The sequence below is a fragment of the Theropithecus gelada genome, chromosome 5, assembly GCF_003255815.1.
Source record: "Theropithecus gelada isolate Dixy chromosome 5, Tgel_1.0, whole genome shotgun sequence".
Lineage (NCBI taxonomy): Eukaryota > Metazoa > Chordata > Mammalia > Primates > Cercopithecidae > Theropithecus > Theropithecus gelada.
Window position 1 is genome coordinate 67921363 of NC_037672.1, and position 16529 is coordinate 67937891.

Genomic DNA, 16529 nt, shown 5'->3' on the forward strand with positions numbered 1-16529 from the left:
TACTGTTACAGGACTCCTTCGGTGCTGCTTCACCAGCTGGAAATCTCTGTGGCTGCTGTGACCTCTGCTTGTGGTCTTGCCAGGGCCTGCTGGGCTCACTCTTCCCACTCAGCCTGGTGGGCTGTACTCAGCTTGTGCTACCTGCCTGGATCCCACATCTGAACAGGGACTCTGTGTTTTGCCTGTGGCTAAACTGGGCATGCTACAGGCAGCTTTTGCACTGGGAGCCAGAGTCTAGATAAGGGGAATGCAGTGGCACCTGAAAACTCAGAGATGCCAGCAACTGTGGAGCCCCAAGTGATGTTACAGCTCTCGCCCGGGGAATCCTGAGGTCTAAGCTCCCAAGAAATGTTGCAGCTTTTGTAGTTCAGCAAGCCAGCCAGGAGGGAATGGTGCCTAACTGCTTCACTTCTTTGAGCCTGCAGCTCGGAGGATGGAGACATGTTACAGCTCTCCCTGCTGCTTGCAGCTTAGAGGATGAAGATGTGTTGTGTCATGACTCATTTGTTCCTGCTAAATAGGTTGATGTGGCACCCAGTGGCTTTTTTCACTCCTGTAACTCAGTGAGCAGGAGTGTGTGTTACACCCTTTTGGCAGGTTCCGGGTTCTTGTCCTGTGACTAAGAAGAATGACGTACATAGACACTGGAGAGTGCGCAAAGCAGAGAATAATTTTCCTGAGTGTCAGAAAAGCTCTTAATACAAGAGGGAACTTGAAGCGGATAGTCCTCTGTGTGAGAGGAGACTCAAAAGCAGGTGGCTGTCTGTAAGGCTGAGTCTGGGGTTTTTATGGGCTCCTAATGGGGGAGTATAGGCTGATTGATCTATGGGTAGGCCTGGAAAAAGCATCATTATATTGGCTAAAAGGCATTGAGGAAATTCTCACTCTGGTCATGGGCTCTACCCAGAACTGGCAGCTCAATTTTCAGGCTCCTGGCTGTCTTTGGCTTGCAAATCAGGTTTTACCAGGGACATATCCCTGTCTGCCTAAGAATTTGTCTATCTCCTCTATCTCCTGTTGCTATCAATATAACCAATTTGACCAGCCATTTACAGGTCAAATTATGTGACTACATAGTGTGGTATGTGAAGATCCTAACTATACCCAGATAGATTATTATAAGTATCACCTTCCCCATTCTTGTGTTCTAGTCTCCAGTAGAATATATCAACTGTCAATTCATCAGAAATACTACCAACACACACACACAAAAAAACCCTTTCAATCAGGAAAAGTTAAATTTATTAGAATTACTCAACAGGAGGAATGATGCTGTGACAGCATTTTAGTGTCTCAGAAGGAAAATGTTCAGAGAATTGGGCTTAAAATGTTTAAAACTGGGCCGGGCGCGGTGGCTCAAGCCTGTAATCCCAGCACTTTGGGAGGCCGAGACGGGCGGATCACGAGGTCAGGAGATCGAGACTATCCTGGCTAACACAGTGAAACCCCATCTCTACTAAAAATACAAAAACTTAGCCGGGCGAGGTGGCAGGCGCCTGTAGTCCCAGCTACTCGGGAGGCTGAGGCAGGAGAATGGCGTAAACCCGGGAGGCAGAGCTTGCAGTGAGCTGAGATCCGGCCACTGCACTCCAGCCTGGGTGACAGAGCGAGACTCCGTCTCAAAAAAAAAAAAAAAAAATGTTTAAAACTGATTTGACAAGGTAAGGAATGAACTGGAATTGGGCACAGTTGCTGACATAATAGAGCTAGTGGACAAAAGAGGTGAGGTCTTGCTAGAATAAGCAAACTTGTCTGAGGAGTGATCTGCTAGCTCAGATGTGCAAACTGATGTCCTGAATAAACTGACTTAGAAGAATTTCCTGAAACAAATGGCAAAGTTCTCCATGAGCTTAGTTTTATTTTCTATGTAAGAATTTCCTGGAACAAAGAGTTAAGTCATACTAATACAAATAGTGTTAGTTATCCAAAGAATGCTCTAAAAAGTAGAGAACTTCTCAGTAGCCTCAACTCCTAGAACAGTACCTAGTATAAAATAAGTGCACATAGAAATATATCTGGTAGTCAAAAAATATTAAAATATTTGTTGAGTTGAATGAAGATTATCTTGGTCCTAATTATAATGTTAATTGAGATAGACATTGTTGCAGATTTGAAAATGCCCACAAGAAGAAGCCAGGGATCTGAATTCTAGTACTGATTCTACCACTAACTACTAATCTGTCTGAAACTCCATTTACTCACCAGACTAATAAGCAAATTTGACTAGATTATTTCTAAGATCCCTTCAATTCCAAAATACACTATCACTTTCCACATTCACTTAGGAATATTTAGACCTCCTGCAGATATACATTTAACTACTAGGGCACACAGGCTTCAGTTGTTGCTTAGAAAAGATAATGCATTCTGAGATTAGGGCTGATGGAAAGATATTCCAAAGTCTCACTTGGTGTCTATTAATAGCAATTTGGGGATCAATAGAATGCCTCATGCGTCCCAGAACATGTAGGCATGGGGTGCCCAGATTTATGATCCAGAGGAAAAAAATCCTTCATCTTCTAGTATTTCATTCCTAGAGCCTTTGCTTGTTTCAAAATAATAATAATAACAATAACAAGAATAGTAATAATAATGATAAATAAAAGTGGTATTGCTATCAGTCCAGTGAGAACAACTCCCAAGAATTTTCTGTTTGTAAGAGTTGCCTAGATGATGAAACCCAGGAAAAATCAATGAGTGAAAGAGAAAACCAGCTAAAGGGGAAAAAATATACAACAGATCCCAGCAGAGGATAATGAGAGCAGAGGACAGAGGCTACAGTAAGGGGAGGAAAAAGGGGATAAAGTTGATGCAGATTATGTTTATGCGGAGCTATAAGCAGTGGTGTGTTGGTAAAACAGCTTTCAAATTAGAAAAAAAATCAGATTTGTAGCATTTGCTGATTTCCATAAACACTCCCACTGTGGCCAAATTTGTGCTTCCAACAGTGAATAACTGGCTATCAAAATTCCAGACCATTTAATAACCTGCTCTGTAAGCCTGTACAAGCTGGCCAGAGCAATGAGGTAAGTGAGGCTGACTGAGTAGCTCTCGCTGACCAAGGGTGAGCTCCTATAGGACCCTCGGGATGATGACTCTTCAATTACTGAATACTTTTTCTGGGGTTTTCTTTTCTTTTCTTTTACTGAAATTCTCACTATGCTTTGCCTTAGGGAATTGGTATTCATATCCTGTAAGTCAAGAAAAGTTTTTTTGAGGGGAGCTTGAATAAATTGAAGTGGGTCAACTCTCAAGTGCCAGACACCCCTGTTCTGAGGTTTAGATGCCAATTACTTATTTCTTCAGTGATCCTTGGCCACTCTGAGATGGGAGTGGTCAGGGAGAGAAAGGAATGGAATGTCAGTGAAAACACTTCCTGTTCTCAGCCTGCCCTGGGGCCTCACTCACTCCCAGCCTTGCATCTCAGACCTTGGCCTTCCTGTGAAATGAACATTCCTTAGCCCTAGCTTCCAGGAATATTGGATGCTAGACTCTAAAATAAACTGATACCTTTCACAGGCCAAACCAGAAGAAAACCAGGAAACATATGGCAAAAGAAGTTTTCTTCGACAAATTATTTTCCATGTCATATTTGCATAAATTTGTCATGGGCCTGTCACTTCCATGAAGGGGGAAACCAGCGTGACTCTAGCATGCTGGCATCCTGGTGCCCTTTGCAGCTGAGGTCAGACTGTTTCTCCTCTTGCTTCTTTTCTGCATTTCTTAGTGGACTCACGACCAACACATTTGAAGCTACAGATGATTATATTCAACACTGTATGTGCTATGAGTGAGCAGCCTGAATTGCACAAGAGTATTTCATTTGGCTAATATTTCAGTTTGTTGAGTCATAAACTTGACAAGCAGCTACAGACCACAAAATCACATTTTCTGACTCAGAGCATGTGAGAGAGAAGTGGTAGCTAAAGGTTCAGCACAGCAGACACTGTTGGCACAACCATCTGACTTCACAACCTTGTTCTAGAATCTAGATTCGTCTCTACTTGACTCAATGGCATTGCTTTACAAATTCAATGTAGATCTCAGACCTTCAAGAACATATCCCAAAACACATGATGAACAGCATCTGGTGTTCAGCCTTCTTTTCCTCTAACTGTGAAAGTGTCCCACCAGGAAATGACAATAGCTCTCAGGCTATTAACTCATGGGTCACTTGATGCCTTTTGTGTGAAGAGTACAAGTTGAGAAATGAATTTCCTGCTGCTGAAATTCTAATACTTAGAAACTCTTCAATGAACAAACACAAGTATATTATTTGTATTAGTAGTGGGGGAAAAAGGGTTTTTTTGGTTTTTTTTTTTTTTTTTAAACCAAACAATTTAAGTGTCTTGACAAATGTCAGCATAGTGGGATAGGATCTTAAAGCATCAAACAGTGGGTTTTCCTTGTGTTATAGTTTTTCAAGGGTCCATTGAAGAATCAAGAAATGTTGATTCTTCATTTTTCTTAATCATGTTCCATTGTTCTATGTTATCATAAAATGACTTTAATTAAAATGCTAATTTTAACTAAAATTAATGGCTTTCTCACCTGATGTCTTAACTATTGAAACATATTATCTGCACTCTCCTTTCTTTCCCAAGAATGTCCTATTCAATTCATTAAGCTCTGCTGGGTTCCAAGCACTTATAAAATGAACTCTGTGTGTAGATAAAACAGAAATAATTCTTGTTTCAAAAACATAAAAATTCATCTGAGGGGGTGTCAAAATTAGCACACATTAAAATATGTTATAATAACCTAAATTTTTTCCCAGATTCATCTTTTAAGTCATCTGTTCTAGGATAATTTTTCATTATTTTCCTCCACATGTACTCCTTCAATGCTTCATGAGGCCATATCTAATAATTGTGGGGTCTTGAGAGAGAGTTCAGAGAGGCCCACGTTTCTCTGTCTAAATATTTAATGTTTTCTTAACTAGCTAACAAAATGTTAAATAAAATGAGTCCAAGGATCTTCCTATCTTCACAGATATACACTTGTGCACTACATAAGGACATTTTGGACAACTACAGATGGGATACACATAGAATGACAGTACTATTAATATATATTGACTGTATACTTTGTGTGTTTAGATACAGAAATACTATTATGTTACAATTACCTATAGTATTCAGTACAGTAACATGATGTACAGCCTTGTAGCCTAGGAGAATAGAATAGAGTATATAGCATAGGTGTGGAGTAGGGTACACCATCTGGATTTGCATAAGTGCATTCTAAGATGTTCACACAAGGAGTAAACAGCCTAATGACAGATTTTGCAGAATGTATTTTGATCTTCATGTGACACATGACTGTATATTAATAACATTTTTTAAATATATAAAGTTATGGAATTTGTATGATGAGAATCAGCAAAATATCAGAGAAAAGTGAATTTGTAATTCCATATCTGTTATTGTGCAGGCACTGTTTGGATGCATACAAAATAAAATCATGCATAATTTAAGATTTATTCTATTACTCTATATTTATTATATAAAATTTATTTTTCTTCACTTCAGCAAAATTAGTAATTACATTTTTATAATAGAAATGGTCACATAATTTTTGTTCTATAGACAATAGTGCCATTTTAGATGATGCTTCAATCAATTCTTACATTTATTTATAATTAATTTAAATTTGGAGACGTTTTACTCTTCTAATGCAGTGACAGTAAGATTCCTAAAGCATTACTTGGATGCAGAAACAAAGCATACATTTGATGCTATATTCACACATTATAATATGTCGTCTGTGGTAAGTTACCTAGACACTGAATTTTCAGAATAAATTAAAAAGCATCTGGTGAACTGATTCCTTAGGGTTATGCTTATTAATTGATCTCAGAAAAAGATGTGGAAAATGTGGAAGTAGTCGGCAGTAAGGATACGTGGTCCTCTTGACTTTTTCCAAGCTTCTTAGGCCAAGTTCCCTGTGAAAATTTGGTTTTTAAATACGCTTCGAGCTCCTCATAGTCATTCCAGAGCCAAAGAGAACAGAAGGGAGCTCAACCACCATGATCGTTATTCTTTAGTCTCCCCACTATGTGCCTATGGGATCTCAGCATTGGACTTGAACTTTGTTAATCAAGAGAGTAAATATCTAGTGTTAAGGAAGTTTAGGAGGTTAAGGGTCATTTGGTGCCCACTCTAGGTTCTGGTTCCTCAGGTGACAGAAGTGCCCCCAGGTTCTCTAATACATTTGTGGGTTTTTTGTTTTTTTTGTTTTTTTGTTTTTTTTGCAAGGTTGTGATAGTGAGATCTTCTGAAGCTTAGGCTCAGGACAGGGGGGCCTTCTTTCCTGGGTCTAAAAGCAGTAATGGATCCCATATGGAACTGACCAAACAAGATACATTTTTTTAGAAAATTGTTTATTCTACATTTTATAATTTAAGCACTTTAAGAACAAGTTCAGTATTTTACCCTTATTTTTATCCCCAGTTCCTTACATATGTAATCATACATAATGTCTGGCATAAACACTGGGTTATTATCACCTGTTGACATCCCTGTCTGCTCAACCAGAGTGTGGCTCTTGTGAGGGAAGGAATAGACACTTCGATTTCTGGATCTCAGTGTCTCCCTCAATCCTGGAAATATGGTTGCTGTTTAATAAATAAGTCCAGTGGTTTAGTATATGTGTAGCCTTAGAACCGTACTGAGGAAGAGGAGAGACAGTGTAGTCAATGTCTCACGTGGCCTGAATGTTAGTTTGGCAAACATCTGAATAAGGCAAGAAGAAAATACAGAACCAGAAGGGCACTGGAGCACAGAAGCAGCTCCTAGTCTCCATTCCACCATTTCAGCTATTTTAATTTTATTTCTCATTTCAAAATCTTCATTCCTGAATCTTGGACTACCAGTTGACAAAACTTTCAAAGTTAGTTAAGTAACTTCAGATCCCTTGGATGTGCCTCTCTTTTCCCTCTCTTGAGAATCATTCATTATTTTGTTTTATTTTTCGTACCAGTCTCAATGTCTCCCCCTTCTTTTTGAACTCATGAACTATCCTTCATCTGCTTCCTGGCTGTGTGCCACAGGGATGGAGGAGTGGGAAGGGAAAAGGGGCCTTCACAGTGTTTCACGCACTGCCAAAATTAACAGTTTTGTTTCTCCTTGTTGCTCTCTCCTTCCAGGGAGGTGACAGGACTCTGGAAGTAAAACTGTACTTTGTACTTAAGAGATTGGCAAGCACTGGTATTACCAAACTTAGCAAAGATTTATGTGCTACAGAATGGATAAAAGCTGCAGTACTGCACTTAAAATGACCATGTCAATGTTTGTCCTTTTATGGAAAACAAGTATAAGTCAACGTACAGATGGACAGCCCTGAATATTTTGCTCCGCATAAATCCCCTGGGAGCTTTTGTACTTTCAATGTGGTCTGGGAGCTACAATAATGACTTAGATTGAATAGTTTTCTCCTTGGAGGAATGAAGGCATATGGTCAAATTTAATCTGATTTAAAGGAAATGAGTTGAAGGACAGTTGAGATTAGACTTTTATAAGGGATTGTTGGAACCATAAAGTTTAAAATATAGCCACCGTCATTGCTTTTGTTCCAAGTGTAATGGTTGCAGGTATACAAGAGAGCTAACAATGTTGTATTTCACAAAACTGTATTTTCTATCTATTTTTATCATGGATATGCATGCAAAGTAGAGAAAAAATGACGATAAAGATGTAACAGAAAAGGATTACATCCCAGATAAATATATTATTACAGAAACTCCTCTGTAGTACAAAGACTTTCAATTTGTATCCAACAAATAATTTATACATGCTATTAAATTCAATAAAATTCTATAATAGAGACAAAGAATGTGGTTACATTGTTAGCATATAAAATTAATATTGGTCTTGAAAGAGTCAAAGCATGCTTCAGGCTCAAATGTGGATTTCTCAGAAAGGTATTGCGTCAGTAGTGGGGGCCAAATTAATCCAAAACTAAAGGGTATTGTGGACCCACAATAAGAAATCTTAGAAACAATTTTGGAAAGAATCAAACTGATCCCAGGTAACCTAAATATTTCCCCGATATTTTACCTTCAATGCCACAAGTTATTTTGCTAAAATACAAATACAACCATGTCACTCACTTACGTATAAACATTAAAAGTTTCTCTTTCACCTACATTTTGAGTTCCAATTTTGTTAGTATGGCAGATACCTTGGCTTCATAATGTGAAAATGGGCATATTTTGAATACCTATCTCTTGAGTTGGTGTCTATGTGTAAGGAGATGTTATGCACATACACACACACACAGACATGCACTCACATATGCACATGCAGGTTCAATCTCAGCCCTCTTCCAGATATAAAAATATACAAAATAACATTCTTATTATTAGTTATTCATAATTATAATTTTCATATTAGTATATTGTTATTTTGTGTACTGTCATAGATAATTTGGCAGGTTGAGTTAGACATTTAGCAAAGACAAAGATTTTGGCAAAAATAAACAAAGAAAGTTAAAATTGAGCAAGTTCTTCCATTGATTTTTTTTTGAAAAATTAACACACCAGGAAGTAGGGTGCCAGTGGTAAAGTATTAAGGTTTAATATTTTCTTTATTTCCCTTTTATACCTGCCACAAGTAACATTCATAGCTGGATATAATAATCCGTCGGTGTGGCCCAAATGACCAAAGGACTGAAACAATTTCTGCTGAGCAAACCAATAATGGTACTAAGTTAATCTTTTAACTCTGCTGAGAACACTGCCAAGTGGCCACTCTTATCAGCAGGAACATCCGAAGATGGCGTTCCTGCTGGGAAAATCTCAGCAATTTACTGTAGCTGCCTGTTGTGCAAACTTTTAGGGAGTGATGACATTAAAATGGAATATGCTTCAACTTTCTTTTTTTCCTGATTGGAAATTCTCATCGGATAATGTCTACAAACTTCGAACTTATTATATAGTCACAGCCTCGATCAATATAAGAACATCTCTGAAGGGATATTTTCACTCCTGGAAGTTCTTTTTTTACATCTTGTGCACCAAGTGTTGTTTTACAGTTACCCATCTGTGTAAGACACAGAAGTATTATAAGATAACAGTTAAACTAACAATATGTGATGCATTATGGCATATGTATTTTTAAATTCCATCCTATTATAATCCTATTATATTTTATTCATATATTTATATATACTTTTTTTTGGGGGGGGGACAGAGTCTTGCTCTGTCGCCAGACTGGAATGCAGAGGTGCAATCTCGGCTCACTGCAACCTCTGCCTCCCGGGTTCAAGGGATTCTCCTGCCTCAGCCTCCTGACTAGCTGCGACTACAGGCGCCTGCCACTATGCCAACTAATTTTTTTCTGTATTTTTAGTAGAGACAGGGTTTCACCATGTTGGCCAGGGTGGTCTCAATCTCTTGGCCTCATGATCTGCCCACCTCGGCCTTCCAAAGTGCTGGGATTACAGGCGTGAGCCATTGCGCTCGGCCCCATTAAATTTTTAAATACTGGTTACAACCCACAAAATTGACTTTATGACCCTCTAGTGGATCATGACTTGTAGTTTATATGTATTGAAGTATTGCTGTAGTATCTTGATGACAGACCAAGCTTTAACAGTTTATAGTGGTATCTACCTTCTTATTAGTGCCTTCTAAGATACTTTGAGAGCTTCTAGAGGTATGATGCTTAGCTAGATCCTTTACCTATGCTACCATCTGCCTTCAATTTTTTTTTTTTTTCCCATAGAGACAGGGTCTCACTGTCTTGCTCAGGCTGGTTTTGAACTCCTGGCCTCAAGTGATTCTCCTGTCTTGGCTTCCCGGAGTGCTAGGATTACAGGTGTGAGACACCACTCCCAGCCTGCCTTCAATCCTAATATCAGATTCTGACATGGTGTTGAGAGTTGCTGGGAACTTCACGGAGTGAATTTGGGGGCTGATGGCACAATAAGCAGGAGGTTCTCTGGGCTGCTGGGGCTCTGGAGGCTACTAGTTGTCATCACTTCTACGTGTCTGTTTGGTTCCTGATCAAAACTGTATTACATATTTTAATAAATGCATTATTTTATTGTAGTGTTGAAAAATAATAAAATATTCTCCGTAGACTTAATTAAGATTCTTTTACATGTCCTCTTCTTCCCCAATCACTTCCTTGTCTAGAGAAAGACTGGCTATGAGCTTCTGAGTCAGACAGTCTTGGGTTTGAATTTAATTCCACCTCTAAGATCTTTTACTCCAGTTTCCTTGCCTATAAAATAAGACTCATGATACCAGACTCCCAGCATTCTTGAAATTATTAAAATGACAGTACACTGAAAAACTCAGGCACTGCATCTAATAAAAAATTGGAACCTAATGAATAAATATTACTTGCCTTCTCTTCCTTTGGCACTTTATCTCCAGAGCACCTGTTTTGATGAGTGGTGGCCACAATCCCTGAGCTAACAAGCAATCCACTAAAGAACCACAGTCAAGCAAGAATTTTTCTTCCACAGGGTCACAACCCAAAGCTGGGGTGCCAGAGCCAGCAAGGAAAAATTTAGCACAATGAATATAAACCACAGTTTTCAAAAAATCACAAAAGTCCCACAGAACATGTCAATTGCTATGTTTATAATACTATGAAGTATTCCTAGATTCTGATCATTGAGAGACTGCCTTAATTCTTTAGTGAAAAAAATAAGAAATACACATAATATGTAATTAAATCAATTATGTATTTCTTCATGGAGTCAGACACAATAAAGGGGTTGCACCACTGTCCACTTTGTGTGTGTGGCAGGAAAACCTGAAAGCAAAGGAGTTGCTAAGCATAAACAGTGTGAGGACTATCAAGTCTTATCAGAACAGTGTTATCTGTCTTCTATTCGGTAATTCCAGAGCCCCGTATCTCAACCTCCACCAGATCTATCTCTAAAATCAGTTGTACTTCTTTATTTATCTTTCTAGTCTGTTCTCTAGAGGAGCAAGCTTTATGTTGGAAGTTATATCAGCAAAGTCTTCGAGGCAAGTCACAGTAAAGCAGAGCCACACCACTCATTTTGCTGCCCAAGTAGCAAGAATGTCAGTGCTCGGCATGGAGCAGTAAGTTTATATTTTTCAGGTCTATTAGATTGTACTAGTCACATCTGAAAAATATAATAGAAATTAAAGGGGAGAATGGAATTTAGGAAACTGTGCTTCCATTTTAGAGTTAGTATCTTTGAGTTAGTAATTGCATGGGTTTACAACTTGTGCCTGTAACAGTGGCTCTCAACTCATATTAAGACAAGAAGGAATTTGTTATGGTAAGTTTCATAACACTGGTGCTCTTAAAAACTTCAGAAGCTTGGTTTAGGGCTGTTGCAAGTTAAATCATGGAAAGTGGTATATTAAAAAAAGAAAAAAGAATTCTACTTCCCTTCTGAAAGCAAATAATTTTTAGTAAAGAAGTTCCAGGAATAATATACATAATTCTATAAATGTTGGGCTGATTCTTGAAATTTCTCATCTTTTGGGGGAGCTGTTACTGTAGCAATAGAAATTTTACTCGATTTACTCACATCAATACTTTGGGATGGGTCTGGCCATCATTATAAGCTGATGTTTTATGTTGTTCTTTAGTTCTTTAGCACAAAATAAAGAAGTCTGGGCAGGTAGCTGCTAATGCCCAAGGCAGAGTCATTTCGTAAATCTTTTCTGAAAAATGGATAGGGTAGAATTTTACTCTTATTCTCATTTTATATGGAAAGTAATTGAAACTAAAATTTCAAACAAACAATGGATCAAAAAAGTATTCTAAGACCCCATAAGGATATAAATACACCCTCCTTTAAAATTTCTGATGTTGAAAAATTGTAAAGATAAATTAGAAGATATTTCTTTGAAAATATTTCTTTCTTTGTGTGTGTGTGTGTGTGTTCAAAAGGCTTTATCAGAGTGCTTCTGTTTAGTAAATGTCTTAGTCAGTTTGAGCTGCTATAACAGAATGCCATAGTCTAGGTGGCTTAAACAACAATTATTTCACAGTTCTGGAGGCTGGGGAGTCCAAGATTAAGATGCTGGCAGATTTCATGCTTGGTGAGGGCCCTCTTCTCATTTTGCAGATGGTGGCCTTCTTGCTGTGTCCTCACAATGCAGAAAGGGAGAGAGAACCAAAGATTGAAAGCTCACTGATTTCTTGCTATAATGGCACTTATCCCAGCATGGGGGCCATATCTTCATAACCTCACCTAAACCTAATTACTTCCCATGGTCCTGTCTTCTAATATTAGCACATAAGGGCATCAGGGCTTCAACATCTGAATTTGAAAGAGTACGGTTGTAAAACACCACTTCGATTTTGTAACTTAGCAAATATTTACATAACACTTTACATGCACTGATGGTTTATACATATTAACAATCAATACTTCTAACAACCCTGTGAGGCAGGCACTATTATAAGCCCTTCTACAGGGGAGAAACATGAACAAATAAAGCATAAATTACCAAAGGTCATGAAGCAAGTTAGTGGTATGGCTGAGACTTCAGCCCTGATATTCTTATGCAGTGATCTCTACAGCTGCAGCATCCAGGGAACACTCTATTCCTAAGGCAGTCCCACTTCTTCATCCTCCTGCCACTCCCAGCTCTTCTCATAGCAGTGGCAGGATATCTCACATATCCCTGAAGTCTGCATCCACCAGGAAGAATTAAGACAGAGTATTATAGGCCTGCAGCTTAATTTTTAAAGGGAGGGAACATTGAAATTGATGACGAAAAGTCAATAATCCAGTGAGAAGGCATCAGCTAAACAGGTTTGGAAATGCTTTATTGACATTCCTCTAGAACTGAAATTTCCTTAATAGCTGTTTCTCTAGAGGGAACCAATCCCAGGATGCTGGTAAATACAGATGGCATGGAAATGCAATTATGTTAGTAATCTAGTATGTATATATCAGATACGTCTGCTTGTGCTTAGAGGAGTAAACAAGCAGAGTTTCATTCCCTGCTCCTTTTTCTGGTGGTGTCTATGGCCTTTTCTGCCCAGGGACAGTACTAGAAAAGACAGACCTCCTGAGCCCAACAGGCCCCTCCCAGTTCCCCAGTGACTTCCATGGATCAAAACACAGCCTCCCATATAACAAAAAAGTGATGCTACTGGAATTACTAGAGTTCGAGATGTTCCAGAATTTCAAAGAGGGAAACGATAGGGGATTGCAACACTGAATAAACACTGAATTGACCTTTGGCAATTGTCTGTTCCCACACCCAACACCTGGCTCCACTATGTAAACAACAAAAAAAAAAAAAAAAGAAAAGAGAAAAAAAAGCACACATGTGATATTTGTTTTTAAGATCATAAAACGTCAGGAAGACAAAAGCTCTTACGCGTAATCTGAGATGACAGATGTACTGTTAAAGAGTGCGTTTGTTTCAAAGCTGAATGAAATCTGCAAAACCCAAACTAAAGACAAGATAGATAAGATATGCTGCAGTTCTTGCCCTAACTCTTTCAATCCCAACAACTGAAATGTCTTCCAGAGAAGTAACTCCCCCCGGTAAGGATGTAGCGCGGTCCCTACGTGGTTCTAAGGGATCAGACCCGCGAAGCACTGTACTGGGTTCACGAAGCGCCCCTCGCAGGCGCAATCTCGGTATCTCGGAGAGCGGTGGGCTCTCGCTCCCCCTCCAGGGATTTGGAGCAGAAAGCGAACATTCCACAGTTGGCGGGAGTTACGCAAGACAGCCAGACTTGGCCTTCACTCGTGAGTGCCCCCACCCCACTCCACCCCAAAGGCGGGGCTGCGCCTTCCTTCCGGACTCGGGATCGATCTGGATCTCCGGGAATTTCCCTGGCCCTGGGCTCCGGGCTTTCCAGCCCCAGCCATGCATAAAAGGGGTTCACCATGCTCAGAGAGCCACAGAGCCCAGGCCACAAGCAGCTCCCTGCCAGCTCTCCCTCTCCTCGCACAGCCGCCCGAAACGCCTGCTGAGCCCCATGGCCTCCCCCGCTCTCTCCACCGCCCCTAGCAATCTCCGGCTCCTGCGGGTGGCGCTGCTGCTTCTGCTCCTGGTGGCCGCCAGCCGGCGCGCAGCAGGTGGGTCCCGGAGCCCTGGGGTCCCCGGGCCGGAAGCGGCTGGGATGGGCGCCCGGCGCCGACAGCCCCGCTCAATCAACGAGTCTCTTCTTCCCTAGGAGCGTCCCTGGTCACTGAACTGCGCTGCCAGTGCTTGCAGACCCTGCACGGAATTCACCCCAAGAACATCCAAAGTGTGAATGTGAAGGCCCCAGGACCCCACTGCGCCCAAACCGAAGTCATGTAAGTCTGGCCAATCGCTGCCGCTGTCACCGCCGGGGTCCCCGACTCTCCCGCCGCCCCAACCCTGTCCTCAGCCTGACCTCCTGTCTCACGAGATTCCGTTCTCTCTGCAGAGCCACACTCAAGAATGGGCAGAAAGCTTGTCTCAATCCCGCATCCCCCATGGTTAAGAAAATCATCGGAAAGATGCTGAACAAGTGAGTTGTAATTTCCATGTACACAGGCGACAGGAGCCGTTGGTCAGAAATACCGGCATCTGTTCCCTAAAAAGTCAATCAGGAAAACCCAAGGGTTAGCTGCAGGACTGAAAAAATTATAATTTTCACAAAGTTGCCATTAAGGTTATTAATCTGCGTTGGTGCCAGAGGATATTCCCAGTGCCGGGGGTCACCACCCAGGTTCTTCCCTCGTTTTAGCCAATGTAGATAAAACTGCTTTCATGAAACTTTTCATTGAAGTTTGCCGGTTGTGCTGAAGTGTTTCCCACCTGTTAAAAAACACAGGCTTCATTTCCCCTAGTTCCTACTGAACTTCAGACCTGAAAAGCAGATCCTCTGGTTTTTTGTAAAAGTTTAGGGATGAAGTGCAGAGATTTCACAATGATATTGCACTGGGTACATATCTGGTTGCCACCACATATTAGCCATGTCACTCAAAGACAATATTATTTAGTTTATCTCAGACTCAGCAAAACAGGGAAAATAGTGGTAGCTACATCATGAGGTTGCTTTGAGGCTTAAGTGAGGCCCAGTATGAGAAAGAGCAATAGGCTCTGGCTATTTCAGCGAGTAATACAGTGGAGACTGCTGCGCCGGCCCCCAACCCCCATTCCTAAGCCTAGAGGTCCTTGCCACACAGCACAGCTATCACAGGCAGTAGCCGCTTGGGTGCCAGGCTGGGGAAACTGCATTCAGAAAACTCTAGAGTCTGGGGAAACAGGACAGGAGAAGAGTGTTGTGCAATCAGCTTTCCTGAGCACCTACTCAGGGCACCCATTTTCTCATTACAGTGGCAAATCCAACTGACCAGAAGGAAGGAGGAAGCTCATTGGTGGCTGTTCCTGGAGGCGTAGCTGCCCTTACAGAAACAGAAGAGGAAAGAGAGACTCAGCTGCAGAGGCCACCTGGATTGAGCCTAATGTGTTTGAGCATTGCTCAGGAGAAGTCTTCTATTTATTTATTTATTTGTTTGTTTCTTTTAGAAGATTCTATGTTAATATTTTACGTGTAAAATAAGGTTATGATTGAATCTACTTGCACACTCTCCCATTATATTTATTGTTTATTTTATGTTAAACCCAAGTTAGTTCAATCCTGATTCATATTTAATTTGAAGGTAGAAGGTTTGCAGATATTCTCTAGTCATTATGTTAATATTTCTGAGTGGATGACATATCAAATGTCAGCCACTGTGATAGAGGCTGGGGGATCCAAGAAAATGGCCAGTGAGATCAATGTGAGGGCAGGGGAATGTATGTGTATCTATTTTTGTAACTGTAAAGATGAATGTCAGTTGTTATTTATTGAAATGATTTCACAGGGTGTGGTCAACATTTCTCATGTTGAAGCTTTAAGAACTAAAATGTTCTAAATATCCCTTGGACATTTTATGTCTTTCTTGTAAGGCATACTGCCTTGTTTAATGTTAATTATGCAGTGTTTCCCTCTGTGTTAGAACAGAGAGGTTTCGATATTTATTGATGTTTTCACAAAGAACAAGAAAATAAAATATTTAAAAATATAAAATGTTTGTTTTATTTTGGGGGAAACAAGGACTATCTTTGCTGAAAAATCTAATGATTTACATCAATATTTATTTCTCAATTTTTTTCCTGGGCTTTCAATCTGCTATACACATAAATCAAACAATGAATTATGCCTAATTTTATGTGGTGATTGCTGTCACTCCCCTTGGCTCTCACCTAGTAAACAATGTGCTTTACCAAACTATGGTCTTGCCCCTGATGGGAGAATCACTGATATATATTGCCATTTTTACAAGAAATTCCTTACTACTCAAATTTACCTCCTTGAAAATACAGAGGGGAGAAATATGTCAGAGATGTTTTAACCAGAGCAACTCCATCTTGAATAGGGGCTGAGTAAAATAAGGTTGAGGTTTACTGGGCTGCATTCCCAGTAGGTTAGGCATTCGAAGTCACAGGATGAGATAGGAGATTGGCACAAGAAACAGGTCATAAAGACCTTGCTGATAAAACAGGTTATAGTAAAGAAGCCAGCTGAAATCCACCAAAGCCAAGATGGAGA

General features: G+C 40.1%; 1 protein-coding gene across 1 annotated transcript; it reads left to right on the forward strand.

Moving 5' to 3' along the window:
* The first annotated feature begins 13772 nt into the window (after positions 1-13772).
* Positions 13773-16007, forward strand: LOC112624653 (growth-regulated alpha protein-like). Its single transcript, XM_025385482.1, has 4 exons — positions 13773-14040; positions 14139-14262; positions 14376-14459; positions 15272-16007. The coding sequence occupies exons 1-4, from the start codon at positions 13941-13943 to the stop codon at positions 15285-15287; spliced, it is 324 nt and encodes a 107-aa protein (XP_025241267.1). The 5' UTR covers positions 13773-13940; the 3' UTR covers positions 15288-16007.
* Positions 16008-16529: the final 522 nt, after the last annotated feature.